Source organism: Lycium barbarum, chromosome 9 (assembly GCF_019175385.1).
Source record: "Lycium barbarum isolate Lr01 chromosome 9, ASM1917538v2, whole genome shotgun sequence".
Taxonomy (NCBI): domain Eukaryota; kingdom Viridiplantae; phylum Streptophyta; class Magnoliopsida; order Solanales; family Solanaceae; genus Lycium; species Lycium barbarum.
Window position 1 is genome coordinate 120,884,511 of NC_083345.1, and position 17,254 is coordinate 120,901,764.

The 17,254-nt window shown below is 35.4% G+C and overlaps 1 protein-coding gene across 1 annotated transcript; it reads left to right on the forward strand.

Annotated features, from left to right (window-relative positions):
* Positions 1–827: 827 nt before the first annotated feature.
* On the forward strand, positions 828–3,902 carry LOC132612266 (receptor-like protein 9DC3). Its single transcript, XM_060326568.1, has 6 exons — positions 828–1,019; positions 1,074–1,270; positions 1,388–1,686; positions 1,739–2,002; positions 2,218–3,084; positions 3,757–3,902. Exons 1-6 carry the CDS (start codon positions 828–830, stop codon positions 3,900–3,902), a joined length of 1,965 nt encoding a protein of 654 aa, XP_060182551.1.
* Positions 3,903–17,254: the final 13,352 nt, after the last annotated feature.

The following is a 17,254-nucleotide window of genomic DNA, read 5'->3' on the forward strand; positions in this document are numbered from 1 at the left end:
TTGGCTTAATCTACTGACACCAAAAATCTTAAGCTTAAACTAGTTTAAAGTGATTCTGTAATAATATTTTAAAGTGAACTTTTTAAGATGCTTTATCTTTCTTTCTAAATCTTTCAAGAAATTACGTAGGATCTTTTGAAAGTCCACTACTTAAAATCGTCCTATATAAATCACTAAGATTTAATTAGGAACTAACATAGAGCTTAGCATTCTTGATTTCTTCTAATACAAACTTTTTATATCATTGTGACAAAACATGGACACAAGGCAATTCTTAATTCTGTCCTTTCTCTGTCTCTGTCAGCTTTGTTTTTCTTCATCCATACCTCATTTGTGCTCCAAAGATGAAAGCATTTCCCTTCTAAAATTCAAGAAAATGCCTACTCTTTTATATCCCTTTGTTTGTTTGACTGATCGGTGTGATGAGCCTTAAAAATGAGTACATGGAACATGAGCAGAGATTGCTGCTTATGGGATGGTGTGCTATGTGATGAGATGACTGGCCATGTCATTGAACTTGACCTCACTTACAGCTGTCTTGGAGTGAAGATTCATTCCAATAGCAGCCTCTTCCAGCTCTCTCATCTCTAAAGGCTTGACCTTTCTTTTAATAACTTCTATAATTCTCACATCTCGCCTGAATTTGGCAGGTTTATGAGCTTGACACATCTTGATCTTTCCTACTCGTCTTTCTCAAGTCAAATTCCTTCTGAAGTGGTCCTAAATTGCTAAGACTCGCAACCCATGATTTTAAATTGCTCCTTCAAAATTTGACCCACTTAAGAGAGATTAATCTTAGTGGTGTGAACATCTCTTCCACCATTCTTATGAATATCTTTTCTATTTTAACAACTCTGAGGCTGGGAGATACAGGATTGTATAGGATAACGCCTGAGAGTATTTTTCACTGGCCCAACCTGGAAAGACTTGACTTATTCGACAACGATCATCTCAATGTTTATTTTTTGAAGACCAAATGGAACAGCAATGCATCTCTCATAGAGTTAGATCTTAGTGAGGTGAATTTTTCTGATAATTTTTCTAAGTCTCTTGGCTATCTAACTTTCCTGCAGGCCCTGGTACTTTATTCGTGCAATCTCTTGGGGCCTATTCTTGAATCTTTTTCGAATCTCACCCACATAGAGTCTTTGTACCTTGAAGATAACTCCTTGAATGGATCAATACCATCATGGATATTCTCCCAAATTCCATCAATAAGTAGTCTAGACTTGAGTAATAACCACTTTTCTGGTCAGCTTGAGGATTTCAAGTACAATACACTAGTCTGGATTTACTTATAAGGGAATCCGCTGCAAGGCCATCTTCCCAAGTCAATTCAAAAACTAGTGAACCTAACAAGGCTTGATCTTTCATCAAATAATTTTAGTGGCAATATAGATGTCAGCTTGTTTTCAGACCTTAAATATCTTACGGATCTTGATCTTTCATATAATCGTATCTCATTGACCAATGAGAACATAGTTAAATTTACTTTGCCCGAATCTCTCGATACCTTACAGTTGGTTGCATGTGAAGTGAAAGAATTAGAATTTTTGAGTTCCGCAAAGAAACTTGAGGTGTTGGATCTTTCATATAATAAGCTTCAAGGAAGGATTCCTAATTGGGCATGGTCTAACTGGATGTTTTCATTGAGAAATCTTAATATATCCCACAATATGTTGACGAGTTTGGATTCAATTTCTATTTCTGATTGATTTGCGATCCAATTTGCTTCAAGGTTCAATACCTATTCTGCCAGATTCCACATTATACTTCTTCATATCTGAACATAATCTAAGTGGGAAGATACCTTTGTCTATTTGCAATTTGACGTCATTGCAAATTCTAGATTTGACCAGAAACAATTTGCGAGGAGAAATTCTGCAATGTTTGGGCAATATCACAGCTCTTGAGATTTTGGATATGCGTCGCAACAATCTTTCGGGGGCTCTTGCAACAACTTTCAGCATTGAAAGTTCACTTAGAAACTTCAACTTGCATGGTAATAAATTACAGGGGAGAATCCCCCGGCCCGATCTTTGGCCAATTGCAAAAGGTTTCAAGTTCTTGATTTAGGAGATAATCACCTCAACGACATATTCCTCATGTGGTGGAACTCTGCCAAAACTACAAGTTTAAGCTTGAGATCCAATAAATTGCACGGACCCATCAGAATTTCAATGATTAAAAACATATTTCCTCATCTTTGAATGTTAGATCTCTCTTCCAATGCCTTCATAGGAAACTTCCCAGTGTGGCTCTTGAAAGCCATGAGGACAATTGATCACACAATGAAGGCACCAATTGATGAAGGAGATGGATATTACCAAGACTCGGTAGCTATCGTAACAAAGGGATTGGAGCTTGAAGTTGTGAGAATCTTGTTTCTGTACGCCACTATCGATCTTTCAAACAAAAAATTTGAAGGACATATTCCTAGTGTTTTGGGAGATCTCATTGCACTTCGGGTGCTGAATTTGTCTCATAATGGATTGCAAGGTCATATACCATCATCACTTGGAAATTTATCTGTAGTAAAATCCTTGGACCTTTCTTGTAACCATCTTTTGGGAGAGATACCACAACAACTCGCTAAACTTACATATCTCGAATTCTCAAATCTCTTCCACAATCATCTCAAAGGGTGCATTCCTCAAGGGAATCAATTGCATACCTTTGAGAACAATTCATATGAAGGTAATGATGGATTACATGGATTCCCAGTTTCTTGCAATGATCATGTATCAGAGACAAATTATACCGTATTTGCATTAGACGATCAAGACAACAATTCTGAATTTCTAAATGATTTTCGGAAAGCTGCTCTTATGGGCTATAGTTGTGGACTATGTATTGGGTTATCCATAGTATATTTCATGGTTTCAACTGGAAATCCAAAATGGCTTGCAAGAATCATTGTGAACTGGAACACAAAATTACTATGCGAAGGAGAAAGAAGCTGCGATGTCAAAGGAATCACAGAAGAAGAAATAATCCATTGTAGACAAGTTATTAATCGAGCAAGATTTGATTTCAGAACTTTAGGTATTCAAGTTAATCACTATGTTGATCTTTTAGTTTATTGTAAGTATCTAATGTTTATACTTTTGTTATAACAATTAAGCAGGATCTATACTGAGCATAATTGTATTTACAATAATTTCAATAAATAGAAGATTTTGAAAAGGATTAGCCTTAGTTGATGTTTTAAGCTAGTAAAAATTTAACTATATATAACATACGACGGAGGAGGAATCAATTCAATAAAATTTCAAATCTTTACCACAGTTGGAATCTATCATTACAGGTTCTAAGTACAATCCATGGTCTAATTATTTAGTAATTGGATGTGTCAACATTGTATAGTTTCATTTTAGCATGGTCTAGCTATAACAACTCTCAATAATTCGAAAAATAATTTACAAGTATTTGACTCGCTATCTTATTTTTCAAAATTTCAGATGTCAAGAATAGGAAGGCATTGGTGTAATGGATTTTGTCAGAGAGAGAAAGGATTCAAAAGAAAAAGATTGGGTCTTGAAGAGAGTTTCTATAGAAAATATGTATTTTTGAAAGCTATAAGATTTGAAAAACCTTGAGCTGATAACTGGAGTATTTTTTTTTTCTTCCCCTTTGTTCACAAGTGTTCTGTACATAATTTATGTACGTCTCTAATAAGTTGTCCTGATTGGTTGTTCTACTTACTGTTTTTTCTAGCAAGGATATATCAAAATGTCTGATTATGGAAATGGGTAGATAAGTCGATGCACATTGCACATGTACACACACAGATCCAAGTTAATGGCATTGCAAATGTCTTGGCTGCACCACAACAGTGTGCTGTCAGCAAGATGAATACAGGCAGTCTCAGTGATTATTTCTATCAAACACAAGCATTTTAGCAAATCTATAAAGAGATGTAATGTTCAAATTGGTCTGAGACGTTGAATTTTATCAAAAGATTCTAGTATGAGAGACCTATAAACTCTGGCAGGGGAAGTTAAGTGTGAGGGGTTTCCACCAGGTTCTAACCCGCTCTGAAGTTTATAAATTATTTAAAAAGAAGAAAAATGTAAAACGTCTTTCCAAAAGAACCCTCACCTTGAATTGCAAAAAGGATTTCATTAACATCTAAATTCTAAAGGATGGTATATGTATATGGTGTGAACTTAGGCACCACGAGAGCAATATTTCTTTCCGATAACGACCATTTGAAGCTTATTAGATTGACGTAACCCAACGGCATGCTTGGTAATGCAGGGAGGGGTAGATCTATACATTGAACATATACCTTTCTTGAGGTAATTAACTGATTAAGTGATGAGTGTAAATTCGATGTTAAGAGTCACCTATGTAGAGACTCTGCTTACCGAAATACCTAAGATTTGTGATCTGAGAAAGAAAAATGATTGATGGAGGCTCATATATATTAGTCCATTCCAATAACTTTGTATTGTGAATAGGGGTGTCAATTATGGCCCAAATGATGATGACCCGCCCAATCGCTTAAAATTTTATGAGTTGGGCCAAAGATAATTTTGTATTGAGTTGATTTTAGCTCAACCCAACATAATCTCTTTTAGGGTGATCTCCAATTTAGCCCAATGCTAGCTCATTTTTAAAATCTACTTTAATTTGAATTTATTGCTTGAGATCTCCAATTCGAACTCACTCCCACCCCCAACCACCCGTCGCCCCCAATTCTTCTTCTTCTTCTTCTTCTTCTTCTTCTTCTTCTTCTTCTTCTTCTTCGTGCATGCAAATTAAAATAATAGTATTGGTTTGCAATTGCATAATGGATCTCCAATTGGATGACTATGGATGAAAATTGATAAAAGGACCAAAATAGTACATTATCTTTGGGTTTGAATCTAAAATCATGCAAGTTCTTTTACATGGAACATTAATAGTCCATTATGTTTGCATAAGTGGTGCACTTTTAGTCAACTTCCAAATATTTTGTTATAAATTTAACGGAAAAGGGCAAAAATGCCCTTGAACTATTAGAAAAAGTCTAAAAATATCATTCATCCATCTACTATGCTAAAAATGCCCCTCAGTTCAACTTTTTGGCTCATTTATGCTCTTTGACGGTCAACACTAAATTAAAAAAAAATATTTAAATTACACATGATATTTTATTACTAGTTCGATTTTTTAAATCTGAAAAAATTGGATTTTTATAAAATCTGGAACAACTAATTTTTTTTAAAAATGTGGTAAGTCCTTTTTCTTAAAAAAAATAAAAATCAGGATTGGATTTTTATTAACAAATGTGGAATTTTGCTTAAAAAAAAATCAATTTCCCTGATTTAAAAAGAAAAACATTTTTCCAGATATTTTAATTAAAAAAAATCCAATTTTCTAGTTTTTATTTTTTCTAAAAAATTAGTTTTCCTGATCTCAAATTTTCCGTAATAAAATGCCATGTGTAATTTAAATACTTTTTTTTAAAATTTAGTGTTGACCGTTAGTCAAAGGGCATAAATGAGCCAAAAAATTGAACTGAGAGGTATTTTTAGCAAAATAGATGAATGAAGGATATTTTTAGATATTTTCTAATAGTTCAGGGGCATTTTTGCCATTTTCCGTTAAATTTTTAACAAAATATTTGGGAGTTGACTAAAAGTGCACCACTTATGCAAACATAATGGACTATTAATGCTCTATGTTAAAGAACATGTATGGTTTTAGGTCCAAACTCAAAAATAATGTCCTATTTTGGTCCTTTTCTCGATGAAAACTTCCCTTGGTCCAAAGAATAGAAAACCAAACCAATGACAGAATGAATATCCTTTCGTGCCTAATTCAGTTCTTCTTTTATTTTCCAAGGGTAAGCACATGTACTTTCCATAAACACTCGCTTGTAATTGTCCTAAAACACTTGCATTAAGCACAAAGACGGCATAAAAACGTACCGCATCCATTTCTCAAAAAAAAAAATCAAAATTGTTTGTTTACAAAACCAACGCAAATCCATAACACCCATAATTGATTCTTCGTTCCTCATTTGTAAACACAGCCATTGGACACTACTACTACTGTCGGAAATAGGATTGCAGAAGCAGCAATTGAAGAAGCTTTCAACCTGAATTTTATGGGTCTTTTAATTGGATATGGGTTATAGGTTGAATTTTAATTAATTAAGAGATAATTTAAAATAGGCCAATAGGACAATGATACGTGTCTCTCTAGGGTATATTTGTGCCAAAGTATAATGACAGAGGTATATTTGGACACAAAGTATAACGACAGAGGTAAGTTTGAACCCAAAGTATAACGAGGAGTATATTTGGCCATTTTCCGATAATACAGGGGTATATTTGGCCCTTTTTCGTTAAATAAATGGTTATCAGTTCACTCGTTAGTAAAAGTGGTCAAACCGAGACCGGAACCGATACCCCAATAACCATAGAACACCACCCGATACCCGAACCAATAACCCATTAACCCGAACTATTAACCCAATGACCCAATAATTGGTTCGGATTATTGGTTTAACCGTTAATTTGCACAGCCCTAGGTGGGGGTAAAAAAAAGTTTCCATTTCTTATAAAAAAAAAATTATAAAAGTAAAGTAAAATATATGAAATAGAAAATTTCATTTCCACGAAAAATATTTTTTTCGAAAATATTTTCCACGGTCCATAAAAAAAAAAAAAATCGGCGAAAATATTTTTTACGAAAAATGTATTTCTAGAAAATATTTTTTTGCGGGAAGTGTTTTTCTAGAAAATAGACTCTTCAAAAAAAAAACTGGGTCAAATTAGACGGGTCATGATCCAACCCATTTTTAGGCCATTTCAGCCCAAATAATTTTTGGGCCAATCTTAGCCCAACCCATTAATGAGCTCAGCCCATTCTAACTATCTTAATCTCAGCTCAACCCGCCCATTTGACACCCCTAAAATTTTTGAAATTTTGAATGTAGAAAAGCCTTCATACTAGTAAGAAGTTTAAGATTGCATCAGTCATAATGTTACAGTGCCGTGACTGGTAATGAACTGTTTTATTCAGAATTGCAGGTAATTGGTTGCGATATAGTTTGTAGCTTAGCTGAAACAAATAGACAATCGATATATAGTTTAGAACTGTTATAAGTTGGTCGTCTCTTCACCTATTCTTGTTGGTTGTTTTTACACTTATTTGTGATGTTTTTCTTTTGAGGCTGTGTTTCAGATTTCTGCGATGGATGTGTTTTTAGGAGAGTATTGACTTCGTAATATGTATAGTCTATTTATTACACCTCACTGAACTTAATTTATTGCCTGAAACACTACCTATCCTTTATATCGGACACACCTGTTTCACTTAATGAGTAGTAACATCCAAACGAAAATTCGATTCACAATTGTTTGACTCGCTATCTTACTTTTCAGATGCCAAGAATAAGAAGACGTTTTTTTTTTTTTGCCCAATCAGATGGGAGCGAAAGACTTGAACAAGAAGACGTTGGCATAATGGATTTTTTTTAAGCAAATCCACTAGGCAAGGTGCTTAGAGCTAGTTTTTACTCCCTCCGTTCACTTTTACTTATCACGTTTTGTTTCACGAGAGTCAAACCGCATAAACTTTGACTAACATTTTAACATGAATTTTTTTATCATACTAATAGGAGAAGAATGTCAACTTATAGTATTTTTCGTATAGTTTCCGAACATCTAAATTTTAATTTTAAAATATTGAATTAATCTAATTTAATTTAGCTCCAAAAATTAGTCAAATTGACTCTCGAGAAGCGAAACGTGACAAGTAAAAATGGACAGAGGTAGTATTTATATAAGGGAAAAGGTGCGAATATACCCCTTAACTTTACGATTTAGAGCAGATATACCCCCGTTATAAAAGTGGTGTAAATATACCCCTGTCGTTACAAAATTGTGCAAATATACCCCTGCCCTTACACAAATAATACAAATATACCCTTTTCGCTAACGGGATTTAATTAAAAAAATGCCATGGCTTTAAAATATACATGGGCAGACTTATTTTATTTTTTAAAGCCACGGAGATATTTTTTTAAACAAACCAGACCCGACTCACCAGAAAAAATTTACCATGTGGCGTTAGAAAAATATGTCTACTAAAAACAAAAGAGTTTTTAAAGCCACATGACATATTTTTAATTAAAAAATAAACTAAATGATTTTAAAAAAAATCACGTTAGTGAAAAGGGCCAGGGGTATATTTGCACCATTTTACAACGGCAGAGGTGTTGCAACCTATTTTTACAAAAGCTAAACAAATTACAACTTATGGGGCTCTAAAAGGATTAATTATGTACAGAGTCGCTGTCATACCCCATTTTAACCCGGGTTAAATTAGAAGTATTGGAGATTCCTGTTTTTGTTTATTGTTAAGGAGTCGCTACCTAATTATTTATGGTGAATTAGGACACCTAAAGTTTATTAAAGTTATTTTTCTAAAGTTAGCTCTGTTTAAGGTCTGCGAAACTTAAGATTCTAGGTAAGGGTTCAATTAGTCTAAAGGGAACGTATTAGGCACCATTTAAGACCCATTAACAATGGTTAACCGACCGGACTTATGATTAATTAGACTAAGTGTAAATATAGTATTGTAGGAAAGAAAGTAGCTTTGTAAATATAGCTAAAGTTACAGATAGATATATAGAAATGTTGTTTGAAAAATAGGATTTGTAGAAGGTAATAATTTGTATAAAAGAATACTTCTAATGCTATTTTAAAATACGACTTATAAATGTTGTTAAAGTTTTAAACGAAAGTATAATAGTGTTGTTTAAAATAATACTTGTAGAGGAGATCCAACAAACGTGAACTTTAAATAAAGTCATATTGTATGAATATTGCAATGTAGAAAAAGCCTAGACTTATTTTTTAAAATGATGAGAAGTGCATGAATTTTCTTTCTCTTTTTATCACTTTTATTTAGCACTATTTGGCTAAAATATGCATGATTGGGTGATTAAAAAAATGCGTTCATAAAATATACTTCAATTTATATTTATATATATCTGAAAATATATTGCATTACAATGTCAGTTCTAGAAAAATCGTTTATAACGTGAACTATAGAGCAAGAGCGGACATAGAACATACTTTCTATTTTTATTTTTTTTGAAATGTTATAAAGACATGCTCTTGAAAATCAATAACAAGAAAAACAAATGAATCTTATGAGATTGATTCGTTTTCCTTAAATTAACTACCCATTATTGAGCTAAACTCACTAATTTACTAGAATTCATCTAAGTTAAGAAAATAAAATAAGATGTTAGTCATACAAAGCAAATAAAAATACACAACAATAAAATAAGGAAAAAGGGTAAAAGAGTAAATGGGGTTGGCCCATTTATTAGGGCCCAACTGCTGGAGTTGTTCACGTTATTGGGCTTAGGCCCAGTATCTTTCTTTATATTGATGCGCCGGGCTGTTCCTGTCTATTGGGCTTTGGCCCAGATTTTATTTTCTTGTTTGGCTGCGGATTGGGCTGACACAGGAGGAGTTACGTTGGGCTTTTAGCCCAACGCCAAATGCGGAAGGAGACGAGTCCCCTCGAACTCGTATGCGATGTTCATGCATAAAAAAAATGAAAAGAAAAGGATTAGTATATAATCGATGAACAAGATTAAACACGTGAAATATACACTCAAAACAAATTAGTAGATTATGTATATACTATGTATATTTTAGTATATCTTATGTATATACATTCATAAGGATGTATAGAAGGTTAATATTGGAAAGCTTCCTCACCCTTTCCCGATGTTGTACAAGTCCCAAGGGTTTCATGACAGTTACAAAGATAAGAAGGCAGCAAACAACAACTAACAGAGAAACAATTCTATGGCAACCTTATATAGTTTCAGAAAGCAGCAAATATCCTCAAGAAAGTGATAATGATCTGCTCTAAATTCCAGCAACAAAATAACTGATTTAAAGGCAGAAATAATTGATTCACAGCCTAACACAGTAGTTTAATCTTGGCAAATCTGCAGTAGTCATGCCTCTCAAGAAACGCACCAGCTAACTTCTCTGAGGAGTGATAGCACAAATAGACCCTTAACTTAATCTAAGGCAAACAAGCACTTAAAGTCATCAGTCAAGCTGAAGACAAACACATAAACAAATTGAGTTTTGAGGAAAACATAGCTACTTTATACGCATGATGGCAGTTAAGTACCATACTAGGTGAGAAAAGAAATTTAGATTGAACCAACATGGAGAGAACTGAATTTCATCTGAGAAGACAAGTTTGGGAAAGAGGAAAAAATAAATAAAAAAAATCTAATTCTATAAGACATGATCTAGGGAGATGGAGTAAACCACAACCATGGCAAGAAAGAAATGAACACACATCTTTGGATTAGAAACTGTTTTAAACAAGACTGCTTCGAAATCTTCGAAATGTCATGAGAGGGACCATTAGAGAACATATCAGTCTAGTAAAGATTTCATTTTGCCTACAAGATATCAGTATTTATATAGAAGGCATGAAAAAAAAAGAAAAAAAAAACTTAGTAAAAAAAACAGCTTTGAAGAGACAAAATGAGCTACAAAATGCAAGGTGATTGATGAGCATATGAACTAGTTTGCACATGAAGACAATAATAGAAACTGGTATGTTGCTCATATCAAGACGCATAGGTTTAACAGCAAAGGCACACTACTACCAATTAGTTCCAAAAGGAAGCGCGAGATAACACACATAGTTGGTTTTCACAAGAACTATTCAGATGAAAAGAAAAAGTAACCTTTTTTTGCAGTTTAGTTTTGAAGAAAGAAGTCAAGAAAAAACAAGAGTAATTAGGCCGGCAGATCCTATTCAAGTAGAACAACTTTGAAAAAGAAAATCACTTTACTGTATTAGGTTTTTAGGAAAAAACGAGTATACAGATTCTGGTTAGTTCAAAAGTCTAGGGAGAGAACAAAACATTTACTGATCATTGGGTAAGGAGAGAAAAAAGTTTCAACACACCTCAGTTCTAACCAAATCAATCTGCATAATTCAGCTAAGTAAAAAAAAAGGAAGGCAAGTACTCAGTCTATTTGAATTATATACGCAATATACCTAAGATATACATACCATGGTGTGTATATCAGATATATATCGAATATATACTTTCTTCTTACCTTGATAACTCATTGTATATCCTATGTATATTCGATTTTAAATAGGTTCTACGTCCTGGAAATTCAGTCCAATCAACCAAACCACAGTATACACCCTTTTAAATTCATTTTAACAGTCATCATTCTATCCTAACAGTTCCCAAACATCAAAGAAATAACACGACGACCAAGAACTAAATAAAATGACCACCGATGGACATATCCTATCCAGCAGATTAGCTTCAACATAGATCCCTAACAATCTTATTTGACTCGAACAAATAGCAATCGAGCCAAATATGCTCATTTGACCAACATATCATATGAATTAGCCTTTATCACATACTTAACTAATCGATAAATACAGCGCAAACAGACATGCTAATCTACTGATAGTAACAACAGGAAAAACATTTTACTTCTACAAACTTAACTGAAATGTAAACAAAACAGCAACATAACCAAACAGAAACCAAATAAAATAACTAAATGAGGGAAGTTACCTTTCCTGGGTGCAGTGAAGTGGGGTATGAATCTCGGATCTCTACTCGAACTCGAATGAACCCGATTAAAGTAACTGTGTTTTTGTAAGGAAAATTTGTAGATTTCAGATCTTTTGTCTAAGTTCCTTAGGTTTCTTGCTCCAAAACCAATCCCCTAAAACGATTCAACTAGAATTACCTTTATAGGGTTTCATCTGTACTTTTTAAAAAAAAAAAACAAAAGGAGCGTATGAGAGAGGGATGGAGGAGACAAGCGTGGGGGACAACAGTGAGTGGAGTGAACGTGAGGAGAGGAGAGAGGAAGGAGGAGAGGTGCGGCGATGAGAGTAGAGAGAGGAGAGAGCTGGGAAAGGGAGATGGAAAGAGGAAGAGAAGAGAGGCGTGAGGGGTTTTAGGTTTAGGAATAAAAATTGGGCTGGGTCGGGTAGGTGGAATGGGCCGGGTAGGAAAATAATGTGGGCTGAATTGTTTTGGGCAGGGGAATAATGTGGGCTGATTATTTGATCTGAATTTGGCCCCTTTTTCCTCCTTTAATTTAAATTATTTTTAGGTTTCTAATTTAATAACTAGTACAAAACATATTATGATAATTAATGATTTATATGTAGAAAATAAAGGACTTGATAAAGTATAATTAATTTAATGAAAATAAAGTGATGACGAACCCTTTTGAAATTTGTGATAAAGTAATACTCGTAATGTTGAAAATAAAAGTAGCGATATTAATAGTAGTAGCAGTAAAAAATAAAAAATAGTAAAAATAAAGTATTTAGCTCGTCAATAAATTTAGAAAACCGAGTAAATAAAATAAAAGAAGGACAAAATTGGGTGTCAACAGATGCCCCTCTTCGACCGGAGATGATGTAAGAGTCTTCGGGCGAAAAAGTTGACATAGCAGCCAATTTTGTTCCGACCGACAAATACGAACTTGATAAAATATGGGTTAGGAGAATTGGTGGAAAATATTATGAGGGCAGAAGGAATTGTGGTCGAACCTGTTGGGAGAATGTTATTTATGGATTTATAACTTTGCAAGGGTTGTAGACAAGTGACGAGAATGGAACATGTGCTTATATCCTTCTAATGATATGTGTGATGCACAATACACCCATAAGTAGGACTCTACTAGACACGATGTAAATTCTCAAAAATGCCCCAGTGTTGAATTATGGAGACGTTGGGGGATGTAGAAAAGGATACGAGATTAATGAAAAGAGTGGATTGAATAGAGTCTTGGCGGTGTATATGAAAGAAACCTTTTGGGATGACCCACGTATCACATGTTTGTGGACGTAGGCGGAGTCGAGTTCGAGAGTAGATCCGTGACCCCCGCTTATGAGTTTGATATTCCTCTTCAGCATTTTCCCCAGTTCACTGCGTAAGATAATGTTCCACGTTGTGTTGCGTCTCTGCAGGTTGTACTTTCTGCCAAAACTGAAATTCATGTAAAAATTAGTAATAAAGTTGAAAGTGTAAAATTATAAAGAGTGTAAAATGATAGTAAATATGAGTGTGAGAATGAAGATGAAGTCGTGTGGCTTATAATGAAGTAGTGTGGCCAATGTTGTCTCTGGTTGTCTTCAGGAACTTGAATGAATGTGTGATGCGTATGCTGAGGATGTGATAATTTCTCCAGTTGCATTTAGAAATTTTAATGATAGTAATAAGGCCTCCGGCTGTCTTCCGGGACTCGATGATAAATGATGTCTGCGAAATTTAAGGTAAAGTCGTTAAAGTAGGTAAAATAGATGATGAAGTAAAGTTATAAAGTAAAGAGTAAAGTAAAAGTGTAGCCGTTTGGCTTATGCAGATGAGGCCGTGTAGCCATGTGATGTCTTCGGTTGTTTTCGGGGACTCAATGATACGATATCTCCGGTTGTCTTCGGAGATTTGATGCAAATTCCCGTACAGTCCAGGGTAAAGTCGTAAAGTGGATGATGTCTCCGGTTGTCTTCGGAGGTTCAATGATAATTCCTGTAAAGTTCAGGGTAAAGGCGTTAAAGTTGGTAAAGTGAATGATAAAGTAGAGAGTAAAGTCATAGTGTAGCCGTCTGGCTTATGCATATGAGGCTGTATAGCCGAATGATACCCCCGATTGTCTTCGGAGACTTAATGATAATCCCTGCAAAGTTTCGGATAAAGTCGTTACAGTTTGTAAATGATGTCTCCAGTTGTCCTTGGAGACTTGATGCAATCCCATAAAGTTCAGGATAAAATGCAAATGATGTCTCCGGTTGTTTTCGGAGATTTAATGATGCAAACCCTGTATAGTTCAGGATAATGTTTCCGGTTGTTTTCGGAAACTTGATGCAATCCTGTAAAGTTCAGGATAAAATGTAAATGATATCTCCGGTTGTTTTCAGAGATTTAATGCAAACCCTGTAAAGCTCAGGATAATATTTCCGGTTGTTTTCGAAAACTTGATGCAATCCTGTAAAGTTCAGGATAAAAATGTGAATTCTTATTTTAGGGTGGAAGGACCCAATAGGTCCTATTTTAGGGTGGACGAACCCGATGTATCCCATTTTAGGGTGGACAAACCCATGTATGTCTCCGGTTGTTTTCGAGGACATGATGCATATGCCGTGTGAGGCATTTAAAGAAATGATATCCTATTAAAGGCGGACGAGCCTAAAATGTCCTATTAAAGGCGGACGAGCCTAAAGTGTCCTATTAAAGGCGGACGAGCCTAAAGTAACCTATTAAAGGCGGACGAGCCTAAAATGCTGTGCGTTTGCGAACAATGATGTTGTCCCTCTGCAGGGCATTTGAAAGTAATAATGCAATGCCGGTGTGGTGCTTTTGCAGTGCGGGCATTTGAAAGCAGTAGTGCATATGCAGTGCGGGCATTTGAAGAAATGATGTCCTATTAAAGGCGGACGAGCCTAAAATGTATAGTTATCCTCGGAGTGTGATATTGATTTCTACAAAATTTAAAGTAATGTCATTAAAGTATTTAAAATAAATAATAAAACGGAGAGTAAAGTAAGAGTCAGATCGCTCGGCTAATGATATTTGATGGTATCGTGACAGGCCAAATTAAGGACACGAAATCCTGATTTAATTCGTCTTCAATCTCGTCAACCTACAAAAACAGGTATATAAAGTCATAAAATTATTGTGATAAAAATAAAATAAAATAAATTAAAAGATAAAGTTGGAAGTAAAGCCGTATGGCTTTTGAGGCGAGGCCATAATGAGCCAAATGATGCTTTTGGCCCTGATTGATAGACTTGACTGTTGATCTCGCGATTTTAGGTTCCTGCACTCAAAGAAAAATTCTTAGTTTGGGAGAGGGAAGTTGATTCGTGTTGACTCGAAGCTTGACGTTGTTGGCTGCTCCATTTGTCTTATTTGTTTGAATCTTGTGATCTCCGCTCAAACCTCGGTAGATGAACAGTAGTGAATCAATTGAAAGAAAGTATTTTATTTGAAGGGTAGGTATGTAAGTATATGTATGAGGAAATATAACTATATATAAATTATGAAATATATATATGTAAATGTATGTATGTAGGGAAAAATATATATATATATATATATATATATGCATGTAAGTTGTAAAATATTTCTACCAACTTCAAATTGTGACACTTCCAAAATTATTGGTCTATAATACTTCCTGTCCGGTGGCCTTAATCTTGTCGATATCTAAACTCTAATCTTTCAAAATATGCCCCAGTTTTGATTCAGAAGGGTGTACTAAACTTATGTTGTGGTGTGACCGAACCTTGTTTAGGTTGCCTACGTATCCTTCCAAAGGAATCAGGTCAGAACGTCGTTCGGAGGTTCATAAAAATGGTTTGAAATTTTCTAATAAAGGGACCGAACCCGATGTGGATTGCCTACGTATCCCACCAAGGGAATCAGGTCAGTGTAGTTCTGTTTGTTAATGATTTTTGATTTTCTGTTATAGTGCAACCGAACCCTATGTGGACTGCTTACGTATCTCACCATGAGAATCAGGTCAGCGTAGTTCGTAACTGTTAGGAAAGGTTGCGAGCTAGGTTGTCTAACCTAATGTCATACTTTGATTTCTCCTTGAATTACTAGCTTTCTGTTTAGGTTATTGTCTATCGGCTATTTCGATTTCTTCCAAGTGGAATATTGTCTTGTACTCGAATTTTCTTTGTTACTCTCTCGAGATGTATGTTTTTTTTATTCGTTTATTTTGTGTCACAATCGTAGAGTTGACAGTTTTGATAAATAAAGTAGAAAATAACAATAATAGATGATTTAAGGAAAATCAGAAATGTATTCATAGGTTTGCAATCCAAAAGATGAAGCAAAGCAACAAAAGTTTTACGCGTGATTCAAAAGATAACAATCCACTACATGTTCAGTCTACCAAGACTACCGGCGCATCAGAGACGGAGTACAAGTCAAATTCTTCAGAGTCTCTCCAGGTTCGGCACCCCGTATTGTCAGTGCCTTGGTGTTGTGAGTAGTTGTAACAGTAATCTTCATGTGTGTCTGTCTTTGGACTGTTCATGGGAGCGACAAAAGTTGATGACATGTCTCCTTTTCACCCTCCAATCGACACACTGGATTCGTTCAAACTTCGTGAGCAGGCAAAGGATTGTTGACCACATTAGGCTTAGCTTCCGCGAGCTGGACTACTCCTTCCTTAATCAGGGCTTCGATTTTGTTTTTAAGCCCATAGCAATCTTCAGTGGCGTGCCCAGCAACTCCAGAATGGTATGCACAGCGCTTGGAACCATCAAACCATTTTGGGATAGGATCGGGAATGTTTCCTTCAATCGGTTGTATTACGCCTGCTGCTTTCATTCTTTCAAACAATTGAGCCAAGGGTTCAGCGATCCGAGTGTAATTACGGGTGTTTTTGGTGTCATGGTTTGGACGGGCTCTGGGTATAGCATGTGGTCGATTTTGGTAAGTTGGGGCTTGGACGAGTTGATATGGACGTGGGTTTTGATGCGGAGGTGCTCGGGGTTGGTAGTAGTTTGCTTGGGTATTGTAAACAGGGTAAGGAGATGGTGGAGCTTGGTAGGGTTCAGGGTAGTGGTAAGGGTAGAAAGGTTGTGGTGGGTGGTTAAAGTATGTAATGGCTTGGCTCGGCTTATGCCCTTGGATATTCATGACTGTAGCGACATCTTCTTTCATCTTTTTAACCCCGCCGATAGAACCAGATTGAATAGCTTTGTTTATTGCTTGTAAAGTAATAAGATCCTGAATTTTCCCCGATTTGATTCCTTCTTCTAAGGCTTCTCCCATTCGGACAACTTCTGTGAATTTCTGTCCCATCATACCTATCATTTTCTCATAAAATACGCCAGTCTGGCATTCAATGAAGGTAGCAGTCATTTCTCTATCATTCATCGGAGGTTGAACCCTGGCCGCTTCTGACCTCCAACGTAACGCATACTCGCGGAACGTCTCAGTTGACTTCTTGGTTAACTTAGTCATGTAAACTCTATCAGGCGTGATATCGGTGTTAAAACTGAATCTGTCCATAAAGTCTTGTGCCATGTCACTCCAACCACGCCATTTACGGACGTCCTGTTGTGTATACCAAGTAAGAGCCTCACCAGATAAGCTTCTTATGAATAGCTTCATCCTTATGTTCTGGTCTCTTCCTACTCCAACCAGTTTGTCGCAATAAGCCCTTAAGTGTGTATGAGGATCGCCTGTTCCATTGAA